At 51.2% G+C, this 21366-nt stretch overlaps 1 protein-coding gene across 1 annotated transcript in view; it reads right to left on the bottom strand.

Moving 5' to 3' along the window:
• Nucleotides 1–21366, bottom strand: part of LOC141978356 (alpha-2-macroglobulin-like protein 1) — a 46016-nt gene that overhangs the window by 13895 nt on the left and 10755 nt on the right. Inside the window, exons 11-17 of the mRNA XM_074940390.1 lie at nucleotides 11033–11197; nucleotides 10258–10488; nucleotides 8690–8753; nucleotides 8401–8546; nucleotides 7027–7176; nucleotides 5912–6103; nucleotides 110–194 (exon numbers count right to left, since the gene is read on the bottom strand). Coding sequence (XP_074796491.1) covers nucleotides 110–194; nucleotides 5912–6103; nucleotides 7027–7176; nucleotides 8401–8546; nucleotides 8690–8753; nucleotides 10258–10488; nucleotides 11033–11197 — 1033 coding nt within the window. The remainder of the gene's footprint in view (nucleotides 1–109; nucleotides 195–5911; nucleotides 6104–7026; nucleotides 7177–8400; nucleotides 8547–8689; nucleotides 8754–10257; nucleotides 10489–11032; nucleotides 11198–21366) is intronic.

The raw sequence follows: 21366 nt of genomic DNA, 5'->3' as shown, positions 1-21366 counted from the left end.
CGAGCCCACACGTCTCCCCTCGGAGGGCAGAGAGGGCATTTGGAATTGCTAATCGAGGGGGTTGGAAGCTCCCAGCCCATCTGACCTGCTATGGGGAATGACAGGCCAGTGTCTCTAGAGTCGAAGTACTGTAAGAGTCCACCTTCACAGGGCTGCCTGGTGTTTGTGTTGGTGAGAATTTTCAAAGCCGCATCCTGGGTGAGAAGGAAGACAGAGGAAAAAGCATCAGGAGCTGCTAAAATAGGGGACTGTGGCATCATACTTTGGCCTTTCTTCTCCCCCACCTATGCTGGAAGCAACAAGAACCCTGGGAGGACAAAGACTTCAACTGAGGACACTGGTCCCAGGCTTAAAAGGGGAAGCCTGTTGTGATGGGCTCGGTCACAGAGATCCCCTTGGGATTGTCACCTGATTTGCTGAAATTACCTCTGAGCCCATTTTCCCTGCCAGCTCGGGACTTCCAGAACCCTGTCTTGTTGAGCCAGACACACTAGCCTGCTGCAACACAAACCCAGGGTTTGGTCAATGCCCCCAAAGCTGCAGACTTAACTGAAAACAGCTTAGCAAGTTACCTGTCTCCAGCACCCAGACACCCAGCTCCCAATGGGATCCAAACCCCAAAGAAATCTGTTTTACTCTGTATAAAGCTTATACAATAACTCCTCACTTAATATTGTAGTTATGTTCCTGAAAAATGCGACTTTATGTGAAACGATGTTAAGCGACTCCAATTTCCCCATAAGAATTAATGTAAATGGGGGGGTTAGGTTCCAGGGAAATTTTTTTCGCCAGACAAAAGACATTATATACATAAACAGTATAAGTTTTAAACCATTTTAAACAAGCAGTTTAATATTGTACACAGCAATGAATGATTGTGAAGCTTGGTTGAGGTGGTGGAGTAAGAGGGTGGGATGTTTCCCAGGGAATGCCTTTCTGCTAAATGATGAACTAGCATTCGGCTGAGCCCTCACGGGTTAATACGCTGTTGCTAATGTAGCCTCACACTCTACAAGGCAGCATGGACTGAGGCAGGAGAGAGGAAACACAATAGCTGCAGGGCAGGATCTGCAAATACTTTCCTGCAAAAACTGAACACGATGATGAGCCCACGCTATCCAGCTGGAGCGCATCACTCCCTCCTCCTGACAGCACATGCACCTCTGCACAGGTGCTGACTTTCCAAAGTGCTGTGGGGTGTGTGCATGAGTGAGAGAGAGACGTGCATTGCCCCTTTAAGTACGCCGATCGCATTTCAAGTACGTTGCCCTTTTAAGCAGATCAGCCAGTTCAGACTGGAAGCAACAGCTTCCTGCAAGCTCCCCCGCCCGTCTTCTCCCTGAGCCCTGTGACTGTCCCCTCCTCCGCTTTGTGGAGAGGGGGTACGGAGGGGGTGGGGAAGGAACAGGGGGACATCTGACATCAGCAGCATAGGTGCCAATTTTTCCTGGCGCCGGTGGGTTCTCGCCCCTGGCCCCGCCCTGACTCCACTCCTGCCCTGCCCCCTCCCGCCACTGCCCCGCCCCCATTCCAACACCTTCCCCAAAGTCCCCACCTCAACTCTGCCCCCTCCCTGCCCCTATTGGACTCCTTCCCCAAATCCCTGCCCCGGCCCCGCCTCTTCCCAGAGCACGCCGCATTCCCCCTCCACCCCCTCTGTCCCAGCGCTTGCTGCTGCAAAACAGCTGTTTCATGGCGGCAAGCCCTGGTACCTAGGTGGAGAAGCGGGAATGCGGCGCACTCAGGGGAGGAGGCGGAGTGGAGGTGAGCTGCGGCGGGGGGGGCGGGAAGCTGCCGGGAAGTGCCTATGATCAGCACCCCTCTCCACCCCTCCACCAGCAAGCAGGAACCCCCCGGGAGCAGCTCCAAGGCAGAGGGCAGGGCAGGAGCAGCATGGCAGTGCGGGGAGGGCCACTTGAACTGATGCTGGGCAGCTGCTGAGCCACATACCTTACAGGGAATTTAGGGGAGCTGATGGGTGGGGGGGGGCGCTGCCGGCCTCCCCTGGTTCTAATCCCCACGAGGAGGGGCTGCTCTTCCAGAGAATCCTGCAAGTGGTGGACAAAGCAGGCAGCTGCCAAACGACATTATAAGGGAGCATTGCGCAACTTTAAACAAGCATGTTCCCTAATTGATCAGCAACGTAACAACGAAACAACCTTAACCGGGACAACGTTAAGTGAGGAGTTACTCTACATGGTAAATTCGTAAATTGTTTGCCCTTTATATCACTGATAGAGAGATATGCACAGTTGCTTGCTCCCCAGGTATTAATCGCTTACTCTGTTTATAAATAAACAAAAGTGATTTTATTAAGTATAAAAAGTAGGATTTAAGTGGTTTCAAGTAATAACAGACAGAACAAAGTAAGTTACCAAGCAAAATAAAACAAAACACGCAAGTCTAAGCCTAATACATTAAGAAACTGGTTACAGGAAATATCTCACCCTCAAAGATGTTCCAATAAGCTTCTTTCACAGACTAGACTCCTTCCTAGTCTGGGCACAAACCTTTCCCCTGGTACAGTCTTTGTTAGATCTAGCAGACATCTCAGCTGGTAAGCAGGGATTTCCTCATGACTGGCAGCCCCCTTTGTCCTGTTCCACCCCATTTATAGCTTTGGCACAAGGCGGGAATCTTTTATCTCTGCTTGTCCCCACCCCCGCCTCATCAATGGAAAAGTACAAGGATTAAGATGGAATCTAGTATCGTGTGACATGGTCACATGTCACTGTAAGAGCCCTAGTCTCCATTCTTCCTGGGTTGGCCCACACGTACACAGGAAGGTTTGCAGGTAAACAAACCATTTACAGTCAATGGGAGCCATCAAGATTCTAAACCACGATTAATGGCCCACACTTTGCATAATTAGAAAATGGACCTCAGAGTTATACTTCATATTTCTAGCTTCAGATACAAGAATGATACAGGAATATATTCAGTAGGTTATAACCTTTATTATAATACCCTACAAGAGACCTTTTGCATAAAGCATATTCCAGTGACATCATATTTACACTCATAAGCATATTTCCATAAAACATATGGAGTGCAACGTCACACCTGTGTATTAAGAACTATAACCTCTAGTGGGGTGAGAAAATTGCTTGACCCAAATACTGCCTAGTGTAATTAAGGTTTAAGATTTAGACTGTGCACTTACCTTTTATTTTCGTTGGTAACTATCTCTGACCTTTTGTGCCTACCACTGAATCGCTATCTTTCTGTAGTTAATAAATCTGTTTTATATTTTACAGAAAACAGGGTGTTTTGGTTGAAGTCTTGGAAAATCTCAGCTGAGGTTACAAAGGCTAGTGTGTGTCCCCTCTCCACATCGAGGGAGGGGAGGACTGGGTTATAAACTTATCCTGGTCAGGCTTCTGACTAGGGCAAGACGGTACAGTTCCGGGGTGCAAGGCGGGTGGTTTGCAAGACTGGCTGGTGCCTTTCTCTGTGTGATTTGTATGTGCTCTGGGAGCATTCATGCAATCTAGCTGGGTGGGGGGCTCCACATGCTGTTGTGCTGAGCGATAACAGCACCTGGAGGGGTTTGCTGCTTGTCACTAGCAAAGCATTGTGAGAGACAACCCAGGTTGGAGAGTTAAGCGGCCACAGCAGTATCCCAGTCCCAGGTTGTACCCGGGGATCCCATCACACAGAGCTCTGCCTGAGACAGGAAGAGAGGGGCACGTGAACCTCAAAGGCTCCAATCTGCCTCAGTCCAGCTCTGAGGAGCCTGCTTGGATTCTCCTAACCGGGTGCTGGAGCTTTGCCCTTCCCTCTGGTCGATGCTCATTTCCTTGACAACCCTCTGCAGGAATGGCAGCATCTGCACGTGGCTCTTTCAGCCCTTGAAAACATCACCCTCAGTCTGAGATTTCGGTCTCGGGCAAAACTCCACAGAGCCCCAGCCCGGCTGCACATGCGCATCCCACTCTCTGGGGCCTCAGTTCAGGTCGCCCCCGCTCGGGTTCTGACCGTTCCCCTCAGTTACGTTGGGAATATTGCTCCCCAGAGGCAGGGGTGGGGCACTAGCTGGGGTAAATCCCGAGCAGCTGAGATCACTTCGGGAGAATCAGAGCCAGAGCTGGAGCCCCAAGTGTGGGCAAACAGCACAATGAGAACTGGGCGGTTGTGTAAACACGTTTTATGAGGGGGGCTGTATCTTGAGTCCCCCCACCCCTGCTCAAATGACCCCACATTTGGCCCCCTAGCCCCACCCTGCACTGCCACGAGGCACAGCAAATCTCAGGCCAGGCTGTGGATGTCAGAGCACTCAGACACTCCTCTTTTAAACACCCAGTGACACTCAACCTCTGCTCGAGCAGAGCTGCCGCCCCGCTGCAACGTGCAGCACCCGCCCATGGGGCCGGCCGCGCCTCCCCGAGCTCCCCCCATGGCAGCATCTGTCTGGTCCCGTGGTGCCCAGAACCCAACGCCCCTGCCCGCCTGGGGGACAGTTCTGGGGAGTGACTTGGCTACTGGGCAGCCCCTAGATGCAGCGGTGCTGGGTGCCATGGGCACCACGCTCCCTGTACGGGGCTGCTGGCAGCGGGAGGGCGAGCTCGGCCCATTCCACTATGGCCGTCTGACTGGGATCCCAGGCCCTGGGGAGGCTGCCATCACTCAGAGCAGCCCCCAGCTGGGACAGAGCCCCCGTCTCCTGACTCCCAGCCCCCTGCGGGCTTTGGGAGGACGCCGTCCATCCCTCCCTCTCCTGGGGCAAGATGCCATCACCCCCACTCCCTCCTTGCCCCTCTTTACCCCTTCCCTCAATCCCCTCCTTGCCCCCCTGCACCTATCCCCCAGCCCCTCCTTTCCTCCTCCGCACCCATCCCCCACCCCTCCTTGACCCCTCTTTCCATCCCCCCAACTCCCTCTTGCCCCCTCTGCCCTATCCCCAAACCCTGTCCTTGCCTCCTCTGCACCCATCCCCTCCCCCTCCTTGCCCCCTCTGCACATCTCACTCAGGTGGCTTCCTCCTCCTCCAGGCTGCCTGGGACCGGCTGGGGAGCACTCGGAGCGCCAGAGGCACCGTCTCCAGCAGCCCCGTTCCCACACCCAGTGCCACCGCAGGTCCTGCTGGCCGGAGGAGCCATTTCAGGAAAATCCTGCTCTGCCCCTGTGGCCCCGGGCTGGAGCAGGCTCAGTCGCTCTGTGGCGAAGGTGCACACAGGCAGGTTGGCACGTAGGAGGGGATGGAGCAGGCGTGGTGCAGAGAGATTCCTCGCAGAATAAGGCTGCCAAACTCCAAGCCTCTGCTGGGCATGTGGGTCCTGCCATTCCCAGGGGCTTCCCATTCATCCAAATGGGGCCTGGATGCCATGGGAAAGGCAAAGGGCACCTCCCTGACCCCAGGGAAACCTCCTGGCCAAGGTTCAAGTCTCTGCTCCGAGGCAGGGACCTTTTCAATTAAATAGCTTCATTTTATCATAGAGAAACAGAGTATTTTCCCCACCTCCCCTTCTGAGCAACTGCTGAGCTGTGTTAGCTAAAATGCCTCAGAAAGTTCGGCCTGCAGCTGACCCCTGGCTGGAGGAATTTCAGTCTCAAACGTTTCAGTCAGACAAAGTTACAAGAAATGAAAACTTCTAACGGGAAGTGCCAGAGAACCGTAAGTGGAGGTGGTGCTGCCAGCGCCGCCTGTAACACCCCTGTGCCCAGGAGTGGGGCGGGATGGGGCGTTCCTGCTCTCTGAATACGTCCCAGGGCCTGAGCCTTGCCTGAAGGTGCCTGGGGAGGTGTTTCCCAGGCCTGAGTTAGCTGGGAGTGTCCCTGGGGATTCATTAGAAGAGGCCGGACTGTTTGGTGGGATGTCACCCCTGGGTGCCAGCAGCTCTGAGCACATTGGAGCCAGCTTAGTCCTTTCAGGCTACAGAGGAGTGTGAGGCATGGCCAGGAGCAATCCTACCTTAAACAGGCTGTAGGCGTCACGTGGTGGAGGAGTCCAGCTGCTAGTCCCTCTGCGACACCTCCACCTGCGACTTAAGCCGTGGCAGTGAAAAGCTGGACTTTGAGCACCGTGCATATTAGAACATGAGTCAGGCTCATGAGCTGCGGCGGGATAGTCTCCTTGGGGAAAATCGGGGAGCAAGTTATAGACCTAAAGACAAACACAGACCACATCAGCCACGAAACCAAGACATGAGCTACCCCAGAGCCAGCTCCTGCCCCTCCTCCCACTAACACATCACCCCACAAACCTCCGCTCTCGCCCCAGCCTCATCTCTAGCCTGGACACCTCCCCGCACCCTGCCCAGCACCCAGCCCCATCCCCCACGTGGGCGTCTGTCCTTGCATCTCCCCCACACAGTCCTAGGAGAGGGACCCGTGGCTCCCAACGCCCTGGGAGAACCTGAGGGAGGGAGGTCACGTGCCCCTTCTCTCTGTGAGGCAGTGAATGGCTTTTAGCGCCCCTCTCCCACTCTGTCCGGATCACAGAGGGGCCTCGCTGGGGGCTGGCACTGGGACCATGGCTCGCAGGGACACGTGACTCAGCCCCTGGCTCGTCAAGTCCCATCTGCTGCTGCCCCACGGGACTTGGGAGGCTCCACTCGCCGTGTGCAGAGCCCGTGAGCCCCTGGATGGCAGGCGCCAGCGATGGACCGAGTGCGATTCCGAATCATCAGCCGGGCAGGGACAACTCCCACAATGCACCTGGCCAGCTGACCCCTGGGGGGAGGGAATTCTCCTTCCTCTGCTCCAGGGGACCAGCTCTGCCCTGGAGAGTGAGCTCCTGTTATCCCGGCCATTATCTCAGCTCCGAGCTCCATGTTCCCACCCAGAGCCGAGGGCGGGGTGGGGGGGGAGGGTGCCGGGAGCGGGGCACTGCTAGGGCCAATGGAAGAACAGGCAAGGCAAATGGGGACCCCCAGAGTTAGGGGCTGTCAAGTGCCATGGGAGCAGCCCTCAGATGGGGAGAGGTGGCCTCGAGGTCCCCCAGCAGCCATGCATCACCCCTCCCTGCATGGGGGGAGGACTCGAGCGGGAGGGGCCGGGCGAGTGGCCGAGCTGCTCTGGACTTACCATGTCGACGCTGAGCTCGGCTTCAGGCTTCATGAGCAGCACGCTCTGATCCACGGCGCGGATGGCGCACAGGGACCCGGGGGCAGCCTGCACCCGCAGCTGGAGCTCTGAGCCCGGCAGGGCCCGGTCCTGCGAGAAGGCCAGCTTCACCTGGGGAGGCACAGCGTGTCAGAGGGGACGGGGAGAGAGACCCCCAGGGGCAGGAGGAGACAGGCCAGGGCAGGGGCGGGGCAGGCACCAAGTGTCACTCTGGCCCCAGACCCCACTGGCTGAAGGGCTGGGGCTTTGAGAGTCGGTGCTCGGGGGCGCGAGGATTGAGACAGTCCAGGCTCATTCAGCACCCCGTGGGATGGCTCATGGAGCTGCAGTTATTCATAGACACCCCGGGGGTAGCGGGATAGGAGGTGCAGGGGGGCAGGAATACGATGGGATCGCCAGCCCCCCCAGATAAAACTCATGCGTCAGACCCCTAAAAGTCCTGAGATTCTTGACAAGGACGAAGCCCTGGGCTGCTGTCTGTCCTCTGGCTTCTCCACTCCCCTGCCCCTCCCAGTGTGTCTGGACACGCACAGCACTGCTGGGGGTAGGGGGGGTCTGTTGACACTTGTGCCCCAGTCTTTAGAAGCCCTCTAAAGAAATATGGCCAGCTGGCGACCCACACAAGACTCCAGAGAGGAAGGGGGATCAGACCATCATATCCTGCCCCCCGCCCCAGGAATCTCGCAGGGTGAGCAGAGGCAGCGCAGTTTGGAGGATGGGCAGTGGGTAGGATTGAGGCGGCAGAAGTTCTGCGGGGTTGGGGGAGCATGTGGCTGGGCAGACTGGGGAGTGGGGAGGCTCAGGGCAGCAGGTCCCTGCCGGGGAGCCCAGAGCGGGACGGGGAGGGGCTGGGTCACAGGTACCTGCCTGGACCTGGTCAGTGGGGCGGGAGGGACAGGAGAAGCAGGAGCTCTGGGGAGCTGGGTACAGGGAGGACGAGGGGTGGGGCAGGCAGGCACCAGGTACCTGCTGGGCCCGGAGTGAGAGGCTGAGGGAAGCAGGGTGGGCTGGGGGAGGCAGGAAGGGTTTGGGGAAGCAGGTACTTGCTGGGGCCAGGGCGAGCGGAATGGGGGGGGGGAGTGTAGGCACCTGCTCCTACATTGTGTGGGGGCAGGAGCATTTCCTGTTACCGCGGGAACGCCTGCAGACGGGGATGAAATGGCTAGTGATCAATTCATCGGAGCTGGCACAATCACAAAGACCCTGGTGTTGCTGTAAGGCCGGGGAAGGGGGGGCCGAGGGCACCCAGCGATGCCCCTGCTCAGCGCTCCTGTTATGGGGCAGGGAGTGATTTCCCCACCCCAGAGGCTCCTCCGCCCTGAGCCCCAGGCTCACCTTGTTCGGGAGGCACTTGGCCATGTGCAGCAGGGTGCTGTCAGCAGCCATCTCTCCATTGGGCAGTACTGTGTAACCCAGCACCTTGGCAGCGGGCGCCAGCTGAGCACCAATGGGCAGCTCCACAGAGAAGGAGCCCTTCAGCACTAGGGACAGTGGGAAACACCCAGGGGAAGTCAGGCCCTGCCAGAAGAGCCCCCTCCTCCAGCCCGGCCCCTGCTTTGGGGCTTAATCCCCAGTTGCCCCCTGGGCGCCCCCTATCTGCACAGACCCCTCCCCCGCTACTTACCAGCCCCCTCCCTGAGGTCCAGCCCCTTGTGGAGGATCCTGGCGATGGCTCCCTTGCCCACGACCTGCGGAGGAGGAGACGGGAGTCACTGAGCTTGTGATGCTGTGTGGAATCTGGGAGACACTTTATGGTATGATTGATACCAACATTATAAAATTGCAGGGAATCTGACCAGATATGCCATGTGAGGTGTCTGTGAAAATGGTATGATTTGCCAAGTACGATGATCTTGTTTGTATCACCTTTGTATTGTGTTCTAGGCCTGTATGGTACATCTGTATTTCAAAACTCATGCTGTAGTTCTGGGTGACACCCCCACGCAGATTGGCATCAGCACTGCCTAGCCTGTTCGATGGCACATCACGGGTCATCAGCCCTACAGTGAACCCACTGAAAGGAACTAGGGGACACACCTTATGAGTCAGCAAGGCCTGTAGGGCAGGCTGGTGGGCAGAGAACTCTAAGGCTTTTCCATGCCATGTGCTGTGCGGCTTGTGTTTGGGACAAAGGAAGTAACAGCCGCATGGCAAAAGGACTATAAAGGGCAGCTGCATCGTCTCCATTTTGTCTCCTTTCCTGCTTCTTACCTCTGGAGTCACTTTTCCACAAACAAAGCTCTGAACAAAAGACTGAACGACCCATCCAAGCTGTGGATCTGTTCCAGAGGGACTTTCAAGCCAGCAAACTCACCAATACTGCTCAGAACCTGATATATGGACTTTGAAGTCTCTGAGTGTGATTGCTTTACCATTTAACAACTCTCCTCTTCTTCTTTCCTTTTTCCTTATAAGAAACCTTTCATTTCAGACACTAAAGGATTGGCTGCCAGCGTGGTATTTGGGTAAGATCCAAACTAACATTGACTTGGTGACGTGGCTCACACTTTGGGGTCAGAAGAACATTTTGTATAGTGAGTAGAGGTTTTAAATGACTTCTCACTGTACTGGACCTTGGCGCTGATTGGGAGCCAGAGAACTGGAATGCAGTAAAGGGGGCTGTGTGATTTCTTTTTTAGCTTCTTGACAACCAGTGTGGGGAATCAGGAACAGTTTGCGACTGGTTGGTGAGTCCAACTTCAGTGTGAACCACCAGTTTTCAGAGAATCTGCTCTTCTGTTTGCAGCCTGCCCTGATCTTGGCATTTCCAGTGAGGGCTACCCCAGGCAGAGTGGGTCACAAGCTGATGCTATACAGGGGGCTGACAAATGCCCCGACGTGGGGATGGCCACACAGGCTGGAGTCAGGGGAGGGTGCAGCCTCTCCTCCCCACGGACTGAGCCAGCAGAGGTGGGGGTGCAAGAAAGAACATTCAGGCAGGTATCCCATTCCCCAGCCCCCCCAGGCCAGCCAGCCCCCACTTTGGGGCCAGATTGGAACCAGGGCCCCTAGTGGGGAAAGGGGAAAAGTCCCGTCCTGATCTAGCCCAGCCCTTGTAATTCAAAGGAACCGTTCCATTCCCCACTGCTCTGCTGTGGGGTCACAGCGCTGACTCCGCAGCTCATGCTCACACACACACATGCACACAAACACACGGACATACACGCTTTAGTCTCCCATCATGGGGCTCACCAGGAAGGTGAAATCCAGGCTCCTGGACCCGTTCCCCAGGGCCTCCCTAGCAATGACGTAATCCACCTGGAGCTGCTGGGCCTGGTCGCAGGGCAGCACCCGACCCAGAGAGCGGATCTTTAGGAAACTCTGGCTCTTGGAGTAGAAGGGCTCCAGGTAACGATGGGTATCCGGGTAAATGGGAGAGACTGTGTCATCCTCAGCGCTGTCGTTCACCTGCTTGAAGTGCCCCTGGGGGACAGAGAGAGAGATGGGGATCGCTGGGGTGCTGAGTACCCAGCACAGGACAGGAATGCAGCCGGGGCGGGCCAGGCTCTGATGCTGCTGACTGAGCTCATCCCCATGGCCTCTTGCCCTGCGTCCGTAAGAGTGACCTGGAAAACCCCAGCGGTTCGAATGGGGCAGCCCGACAGCGGCAATGGGGCAGCTCCTGAGCTGAGCTGCCCGAAGGGGGCGACCTTCCTAACTAAACCCCACCCCGAATATGAATGAGAAGACAAGTGGTGGCACTAAGATGCCGTTTGTGTCACCCCTTTGATGACTCTGCTGGTGGGTTCTGCGCCTTCCTCCACCCACCGTCTGGTCTGGCTATTCAGCCTGCAGGCTCTTCGGGCAGGGCCGTTTGCTACGCTGAGTGTATGCAGCGCCCAGCACCATGGGGCCCCGATCCTGGCTGCTCCTTAGGCACTACCCTAATAAACATCACAAATCACAGACACAATAACAGAGGCTGGAGTGCAGGGGCCACACTGGGGCTCGGAGGCCCGTCTCTTACCTTCAGAGTGACGCTCCCGGTCCAGCCAGAGGTGTCCAGCTCGAAGGACGCTCTGCCAGACTCGTCCGTCAGGAAGGTCTGGGTCTTATTCTTATCTCCATAGCTAACAAAGAGCTGCAGCTTCTCATTCTTCAGCGCAGAGCCATCTGCCGCCTTCAGAAGCATCTGAGCCAGGAGAGAAAGGGGGAGACGCACCATTCAAGGGAGCAGACTCCTGGGAGAGTGTTGCTGCAGTGTTTACCCCAGGAATTGAAATTGGGGGGGGTGTTCGAATTAACTGGGCGGGGGGGAGTGTCAGGGCTGATGAGGGGCGAGACCGTGAGGGTGAAGGTGGGCTGTATGGCACCATAGTAAAAACGGAAAAATGTTTCACGAACAGTTTATTAGATTTAACTCATGTTTTAAAATCATCACACAAATTAAAGTTGGCTACTCAAGCCTTCTATGAAGCTCTACATCTACATCCTTCTTGGTTTCTTGTTATAATTTTGCACAACTCTGTTAACGAACTTCTTGAATGCAATGTGTTCATCTTTGGTGGCTTCTCGTGTGTCTGGTACTTCCATTCCTTCAATTGATATGCTCATTAGATCATTCACATGATCAGGCACAAGGCGACTTCTTTCAAAACACAAAATTCTATTCAACAAGGCAAAAGAACGCTCAACTGTAGCTGTTGTGACTGGGAGTAGCAAGAGATGAATTTCTACTTCTTTCATCCCAGGAAACAGCATAAAGATCAGGTGAAGCCACTAGTTATGATAAAAAAGAAGTTGAAGTCAAATCTTCATTCATTCGTCATACGATATTCCACCGTGTGTTCAAATTCTCTATTCTGTCCTGAGCGCATGGCAGCCCCATTGCCGGCAGTGCCTCACTCCACTCAGCTGTCGGTGTTTTATAGGACAGGGATCTGTAAAAGCTACGTAGGGGTTGAGTAGAATCTAGAAGTCGCTGTTGTAGATTTTTAAGAATCAAGTCTATGTACTTTTTTGGTTGTCTTAACAAACACTTCTTGTCCTCTTAACTCAAGGATTCAATATAAATGCCTTCATTAGTCAACTTCTGGACTGACGTCTTTGCTTCTTCCAGTACGTTTTCAATGGATAGCTCTCTGATCGATCCAAATGTAGCTTCTATTGTTGGACAAAGATCTACTCCTGTTGTAGCAGATGCCTGGATGGCATTGTTTAATGACCCAAATGGTTTCAACTGTAGACTTACAAGAGAGAGAATCGCAATAGTCTTCTATGAATGTAGTAGCAAAAGTAATCCACCAGCCTCACTACTTAGATCCACCCCATCTTGGTAGATACTTTCCAAAGCCAGTAATAATGGCTGGAGTAGTTTTAAGACAACAGCCAAGGATCGCTCAGCGAGTTTTCAGGCTCAGAAAGCCAGCGAGTTTTCCCAGGTTGGACTAATTTGAACTTCAGTCCTAGTGTATCTTCTATATTTCCAAGATATTAAGTCTTTTTGGACTCTTGCTGAAAAAAGAATATCATGAAGACATTAAATTTATAGCTTTTTAAATGTCTTTTGAAGAGTCTTCAACTCGTACTAGGTCTATTTGGAGTAGATGGCCTCTGCAGTGTGTATAGGAGAGATTAGGGTTATACTTTTCTCTGAGCAAAGCTTGTACTCCCCCATGTCTTCCAGAGAAGTTTGCAGCTCCATCAAATGCACAAGCAGCCATCTCTTTGGGGTCCAACTGACAAGCATTTAACTCTTCTAAGATGTGGGTTGTCACACATGCAGCCGATGTGTCTTCTATAACTTGAACATCTAGAAATGCATTTACTGGCCTACCACTGACATCAAGATAACGTACACAATGACTTAATACTTGATGACCATTTGCATCGGTGCATTCATCAGCCATGTATGCAAATTTTTTGAATGTGATGAGAGAGTTCTTCACTTTTTCAACTGTTGAGTCTTTCACTGTTGCACCGCATGCTTCTAGCCAGTCAGCTGAGTTTCTTGCAGAAAGATAGTGAGCATTTGCTGGTCTTGTTCGGAACCAGTGTTCAACTTCAGGATGAACAAGTAACAATGCGCTTAACATTGGCCTCCAGTTTGTAGTGTGTGGTATCTCTTGCTTAAATAGAAAGTAGGATGCCACAGCCATGTTTGTTCGCATGAACTGTGTTGTGTCTCCAGCATTCTTAACAGCCTCATTAAGTACTTCTAAAATTGGCTTTGAAAGGGGGCTTATAAGGCTTTCTGCATGTTGATGCACTCCAGAGACCTGGTGTTTTGCAGCCTTTTCATGTCGTTTGTCAGCATTGGCTTTGCTGATCGGTCTGACAAGCCCAGCTCCTCCACTTTTACCAACTGTAGCATTGGGAAGCTTTCCTTCTTCGTAAGCTTTTTTGCAAGAGGTGCACCAGTAGCCATCTTTTGTAACTTCAATAAATGGGAACAATTTGACTGAAAAACATCGGGAACTGCCTTTAGGTTTTGGAGACACTGTTTCTTCAGTACGTAGCTGTATTTGTGCTTCGGGCTGGTCGGATGTAGATACACCACTTGAACCTTCAGATGACATGTTGATATATTCTTGGTTCTTGATGTGTTCTTCACCTTTTTTTTGAGGCCTTTGAGTGGAAAAATTGTTGCATTATTTTTTGTCTTTTCATTTTCACTTTGACCTGCAATATATAAAAGAGATATGAATAAATTAAATGTTTTGTTAGGATAATGCAAATTTAACATAAGGATAATGCAAAATACACCAAAACACATAACAGTTCTAGATTTCTAAAGCAAATATAATTTCTTTTAAAAAAATATTTAATTTAAATTGACTTTTGAAAAGTAAACCATCATGGGATAAGAGGGAAGTCCTCTCATGGTTCAGTAACTGGTTAAAAGATGGGAAACAAAGGGTAGGAATAAATTATCCGTTTTCAGAATGGAGAGAGATAAATAGTGGTATCCCTGAGGGGTCGGTACGGGGACCATTACTGTTCAACATATTCATAAATGATCTGGAAAAATGGGTAAACAGTGAGGTGGCAAAATTTGCAGATGATACAAAACTATTCAAGATCGTTAAGTCCAAAGTAGACTGCGAAGAGCTACAAAAGGATCTCAAAAAACTGGGTGACTGGGCAACAAAATGGCAGATGAAATTCACTGTTGATAAATTCAAAGTAATGCACATTGGAAAACACAATCCCAGTTGTACATATCAAATGATGGGGTCTAAATTAGCTGTTACCACTCAAGAAAGAGATGTTGGGGTCATTGTGGATCGTTCTCTGAAAACATCCACTCAATGTGCAGCGGCAATCAACATAGCAAACAGAATGTCAGGAATCATTAAGAAAGGGATAGTGAATAAGACAGAAAATATCATATTGCCTCTATATAAATCCATGGTACGCGCACACCTTGAATACTGTGTGCAGATCTGGTCACCCCATCCCAAAAAGGATATATTGGAATTGGAAAAGGTACAGAGATGGGCAACTAAAATGATTAGGGGTATGAAACAGGAGGAGAGATTAAAATGACTGGGAATTTTCAGCTTAGAAAAGAGACGACTAAGGAGGGATATGATAAAGGTCTAGAAAATCTTGACTGGTGTGAAGAAAGTGAATAAGGAAATGTTATTTAATCCTTCACATAACACAAGAACTAGCAGTCACCCAATTGCATTAATAGGCAGCAGGTTTAAAAAAAACAAAAGGAAGTACTTCTTCACACAAGATAAAGTCAACCCATGAAACTCTTTGCCAGGGGATGCTGTGAAGACCAAAACTATAAGAGGATTAAAAAAAGAACTGGATAAATTCTGGAGAATAGGTCCATCAGTGGCTATTAGCCAGAATGGGGAGGGATGCAACACCATGCTCTGAGTGTCCCTAGCATGTTTGCCAGAAGCTGAGAGTGGGCAACAGGTAATGGATCACTTGATGACTACCTGTTCTGTTCATTCCCTCTGGGGCACCTGGCCTTGACCACTGTCGGAAGACAGGATACTGGCCTATATGGACCACTGGTCTGAACCAGTATGGCCGTTCTTATGTAAAAATTAATTATAATAATAAAAATGCTTAGTACAGAAACTCCCCAACATAATGGCCTCTCAAGATAGCAACAATGTGAGAAAACAATAATGTGTTTTAAAAATCTTGGTCTACTAGGAAACAGATTTATGTAAGTTTCCATTCCCTGTCACAAATCTAGCATTCTGGAGCAAAGTCACTAAAATATAGTCCAACAAACAAATGTTTATTTAACGTGCCCCTCACTTTCCCCTCCACCGCACCCCACTCACCGGTGTTGTCCTTGGTCAGTGGAGACTCAGAGTTCAGAGGCGCTTTCACGTGAGTTCACCTCCCACTTGGGGGGCAAGAAGGCACCTTGCTTGTTCCTCCAGCTGCTCACTGTTTGCTCTGGCCACTGTTGTTCATTGTGCCACCGTTCACTCCATCGCTCTGTTGACAATGGCCCTGCACCGTCACCTTCTGCTGCCACTTGGCACTGTGACCTCTGCGAGTTGGTCTCTTGAGGTTCCACCAGCTCTCAGTGATTTCAGCTGAGCTCTCAGAGGGGGAACCTCGCTGCTAGTGCAGGCTGGGCTGTCTCTTCCACAGAAACACTGTCCCCACTGCAGGTCTGAGCACGTAGACCTGATTCTCAGTGATTTCAGCTGTAGTGATCACTTAACAGAACAAAAGACTCTCTATGGAGCCCAATCAGCTCTGTCTTTAAACAGTGGAGAGGGGCAGGTCAGCTAGTACTTGTGACTCAGGCAGACCATCAAGCTAAACACCTCTCCCCACACTCTCTCTCGATGCCCTCAGTCAGCACAGGCTCAGGACAGTTCTACTGCCCTTTACTCCGACAATAAGAACAACAACATTTCATTCCCCCCCCCAACTCCCATTCAAGTGATTTGTAACCCAACCCCAGCCAAAATCTATCACTTGGGCAACACCGCTCTGTTTGCTGGATACCTAGGTAGATTAGGTGTGAATGTAAATACAATCTGGTCCTGAAGCCTTTTCCCCTCCCAGCCCCCAGCTCATCACTAGCTGTCAGGGAGAGCTCATTTAGACTTTGCTTACAAATCATAATTTGAAATTATTAGGTTGGCCAACATCGCCGAAATGAATGCACTGACATTGTCATAAAAAACAACAGCTGTAGAAGGAAGCTAGTCTATGTTCATACTTTTCAAATCTATTCGACTTTTTCAGATACATGTATTTTATCATACACTGTATATGCTTTTAAAGTATGTATTAATGTTTCAATTTCAATTCAAATTTCCAAACAATCACAAAATTGGCAACACTGCATGTAACTAGTTCACAAAACTGGGGCGGGGGGGCGTTGGGGAAATTCAGGGGGGGTGTAGGGAAATCCCTGGTGTTGCCCACTAGGGGCTAAAGAGCTGGATGGCGGCAGAAAGGGACAATGCAATCCAACACTGAGATGCACTGGGAAAGCCCAGGGCTGGGATGGGGTGTTGGGGGTGAGGACTGAGGGGCATTAGCAGATCTGGGAAGAAGTTGGAGCAGGACTGGAATAGCTGTGGGTGCTGGGGTGAGCACTGAGGGGTAACAGGTTGTCTGACCCCTTGACTGAGCCCTCCCTTGGGATGTGGGATTCTGCAGTCCAGCTGCCCCCAGGCCTGAAACCAGGGCCTCAGATCTCCCAGCCCCCTTGCTTTGTTTACACACATTGCCTCTGAGTCCCATCTGGGCTGTGGCCACGCTGGGCTTTAAGATTAACCCCTTAGAGACAATGTGGTAGGCAAGCAAGGAACTCGGGGTTAACAAAGGAATATCTGAACCACAGTCACTGAGACGGCTCAAGAGTTACAGATCTTTGCCAAAGAACAAACGTCCTGATGAGCACCCTTCTCTAGTCTGATTTCATCCTGCCTCTGACTCTGGGATTTGTCAGCAGTTGAGGCTGGGCAGAATCCCTCCTGCCTTGTCGGTCTCCAACCAGTCCTTCTGCCATGTTGTGATGGTCAGCGTGGCTGCACAGAGCAGCGCCACTTCTTAAGTATAGCCTCTCTGGACCTTTCTGCTGTGTGCTCAGCTGGAAAACTCCTTCCCCCTCCCCCAGATGTGCTCACCCCACCTGCAGGCCCTTGTGTAGAAATAACATTGTTCTCTGGGGGTGGGCCGGTAGTTGAGAGACAATCAATATTGATGGCACTAGATTGCCATCTTGAGATCTGCTCCATGATAGTCCTTCAACAAAGTGTCACGCACCTTTTCTAGGCTGGGCACCTGTCAGGAATGCAATATGATAATCTGCCTCGGGTAAATTTAGGCATGTGCACAGCACATCATACAGTGGGAAGGTACTTACCTGTTACTAACTAGAGTTCTTCAAGATGTGGTGTCTATATGTGCTCCACTTCTGGTGCGCATATGCCCTGCGCACTGGAGATCTGAATGCATTAGCCACCAGTGTCCACTGGTTGTGCCTGCACCCTGCATGCCTCCCTTGGGAGCTGGGATCTAAGACATAACTAGTAAGCTGTGAAAAGAAAAGGAGGACTTGTGGCACCTTAGAGACTAACCAATTTATTTGAGCATGAGCTTTCGTGAGCTACAGCTCACTTCATCGGATGCATACTGTGGAAATTGCAGAATGCATCCAATGAAGTGAGCTGTAGCTCACGAAAGCTCATGCTCAAATAAATTGGTTAGTCTCTAAGGTGCCACAAGTCCTCCTTTTCTTTTTGCGAATACAGACTAACACGGCTGTTACTCTGAAACCTAGTAAGCTGTGGTGCACTGGTCCTTTGGGAGCAGCAGGCCTGGTAATTCTGTGAGTGCCCAGTGGAGAAGGGGCCGGACACTATAGGGGACGCTCAGAGGACTGGGGGCTATTACTCCCAGACCCTTTCCAGCAGCACTATCACCTGGCCAGGTGTTCACCATTTTGTAGTTGTTCATTTGACTTCTCCTTCCTAAGTGACATCTTCATCATATGGATCCATGGGAAGGAGGCCCTTGAAGAATTCCACCTGGATTTCAACAATTTCCACCCCACCATCAACATCAGACTGGACCAGTCCACACAAGGGATCCACTTCCTGGACACTACAGTGCAAATAAGCGATGGTCACATAAACACCACCCGATACCGGAAACCTACTGACCGCTATACTTGCCTCCAGCTTCCATCCAGGACACATCATACGATCCATTGTCTACAGCCAAGCCCTAAGATACAACCGCATTTGCTGCAACCCCTCAGACAGAGACAAACACCTACAAGATCTCTATCAAGCATTCTTAAAACTACAATACCCACCTGGGGAAGTGAGGAAACAGATTGACAGAGCAAGACAGGTATCCAGAAGTCACGTACTACAGGACAGGCCCAACAAGGAAAATAACAGAACACCCCTGGCCATCACATACAGCCCCCAGCTAAAACCTCTCCAGCACATCATCAACAATCTACAACCTATTCTAGAAAACGATCCCTCACTCTCACAGATCTTGGGAGGCAGGCCAGTCCTCACTTACAGACAGCCCCATAACCTGAAGCAAACATTCACCAGCAACTACACCCCACACCACAGAAACACTAACCCAGGAACCAATCCCTGTAACAAACCCCCTTGCCTTCTCTGTCCCCATATCTACCCTAGCGACACCATCACAGGACCCAACCACACAAGCCACACCGTCAAGGACTCATTCACCTGCATATCTACTAATGTTATATATGCCATCACATGCCAGCAATGCCCCTCTGCCATGTACATGGGTCAAACCAGACAGTCTCTATGTAAAAGAATAAATGGACACAAAACAAAAGCCAGTAGGAGAACACTTCAATCTCCGTGGACATTCTATAACAGGTTTAAAAGTAGACGTACTTCAACAAAAAACTTCAAAAACAGACTTCAAAGAGAAACTGCAGAACTACAATTCATTTGCAAATTTAACACCATTAATTTGGGCTTCAATAGGGACTGGGAGTGGCTGGCTCACAACAAAAGCAACTTCCCCTCTCTGAGTATTGACATCTCCTCAACAATTATTGGGAGTGGACCACATCCACCCTGACTGAACTGGCCCTGTCAACACTGGTTCTCCACTTGTGAGGTAACTCCCTTCTCTTCATGTGTCCGTATAATAATGCCTGCATCCGTCATTTTCACTCCATGCATCTGAAGAAGTGGGGTTTTTACTCATGAAAGCTTATGCCCAAATAAATCTGTTAGTCTTTAAGGTGCCACCGGACTCCTTTTTGTTTTCCTAAGCGTAGTACCTCACACTAGTCTTTAACTAATTTCATCTTGTTGATTTCAGACCAATTCACTAATTTGTCAGAGTCATTATGAATTCTAATCCTGTCCTCCAAAGTGCTCGCAACCCCTCCCTGCTTGGGATCATCCACATATTTTATAAGCGCACTCTCCATTCCATTATCCAAGTCTTTAATGAAAATACTGAGTAGTACCGGACCCAGGACTGACCCCGTGGGACCACACTGGACACGTCTTCCCAGACTGGAGCAAACTATTGAGAACTACCCCTTGAGTATGGGGGTTTCAACCAGTTGTGCACCAACCTTGCAGTAATTTCATTTAGACCAGTGATTTTCAACCAGGGGGACAGGGGCTCCTGGGGGGATGTGAGCAGGTTTCAGGGGGTCCAACAAACAGGGCCAGTGTTAGACATGCTGGGGCCCAGGGCAGAGGGCTGAAACCCCACCGCGTGGGGCAATTGTCCTGCTTCCTATCCCTTCACACCGGCCCTGACTTTTATATGCAGAAAACCAGTTGTTGTGGCAGAGGGGGGCTGTGGAGTTTTTACAGCATGTTTAGTGGGAGGCTCAGAAAGAAAAAGGGTGCGAACCCCGATGTAGATCACATTTCCCAACTTTGCTTATGAGGATGTCAAAAGCCTTACTACAAACAGGATATATCGCGTCTACGGCTTCCCCCAGCCACTAGGCCAGCTAGACGTGGCTTTTCTGACTGGGGCCTTTAAAATCTCCCCTATTGCTCCCCAGGGAGCCAACGAAGGGGCGTCTGGGAGTTCAGAAATGGTCCAATCGCCTGGCGCTGTGCCTGTCAGTGCGGGACGCGAAACGAGATTCAGCACTGCCAGCAGCGGCGCTGAAGGACCCATGCAATGGATGCTGAGTGCAGGAAATGGGATGTCCGGGCCACAGGTGCGGGTAGCAGAGGCGCTGAGGAGAGCGGCACCTGGCGCAACGAAGGCGAGAGCTCTGGTGGCGATGGGTCGGTGCGGAAAACAGTGGTGCCGACTGCACCCGCAGCAATGACTGTGCCGGAAGCAGTGGTGCTGAGCGGCCACCCCCAAGTGAAATCATCTCTGGGCTTCAAGGGATGAGACAGCAGTGGAACCAAGGACTCAGGACTCCCTCTCTTTGGGCACCAGAGGGACCAGGGATTGGTCTCGAGCTGCCCTTCTTAAGTGACAAAGAAAGAGGTGACTTAGCAGGCACCTGGGGAGGAGAACTACTCCCATGCTCCTTGGCAGGATGGTGTCCATCACACTTGAGGTCGCTAACCGGGGCAGGCACAGCCTTAGAGGTTGAAGAGATGGCTGCCAGGGTACTTTTTACCCAAGGATGAATTGGTCCTAGGAGAATCCTGCATCTCTTTCGGGACTGAGCCTGGCCTCCTAGACTTCTGCATGAGAAATACTTTCAGTCTAGTCTCCCTGGATTTCACAGCCCATTTTGGGAGGGCTCTGAAGTCCCTGCACTGCTCTCTAATGTGTGTCTGTGTACCCAGACAATACAGACACACATTAGAGTGTCCCTCGTTCCAGGCATGGCAGACCCACATGAGGAACATAATTTAAATCCTAGGGACTAAACCCCCCTGTACTTGGAGAAGACAGCAATTGCTCACCTCACAGCCCTACCCTCCGGTACCACGATTCATAGACTCCAAGGCCAGAAGGGACCATTGTGATCATCCAGTCTGACCTCCTGCATAGCACAGGCCAGAGAACTGCCCCAAAATAATTCCCAGAGCTGATCTGTTAGAACAACATCCCGTCTTCATTTACTAATGGTCAGGGATGGAGAATCCATCAAGAACCACAGTAAATTGTTGGTTAATTACCTTCACTATAAAAAATTTACACCATATTTCCAGTTTGAATTTGTCAAGCTTCAACTTCCAGCCATTGGATTGTGTTCGACCTTTCTCTGCTAGATTGGATATATGTTCCCTGATATTTACAAATTGTAATCAAGTCACCCTTTAACCTTCTCTCTCTTAAGCTAAATAAATTGAGCTCTTTGTCTCTCACTATAAGGCGTCTTGTCTAATCCTTTCACCATTCTTGGGGCTCTTC

Source organism: Natator depressus, chromosome 27 (genome assembly GCF_965152275.1).
Source record: "Natator depressus isolate rNatDep1 chromosome 27, rNatDep2.hap1, whole genome shotgun sequence".
Lineage (NCBI taxonomy): Eukaryota > Metazoa > Chordata > Testudines > Cheloniidae > Natator > Natator depressus.
The sequence above is the reverse complement of the archived record's forward strand: the minus strand, read 5'-3'. Positions and strand labels throughout refer to the sequence as shown.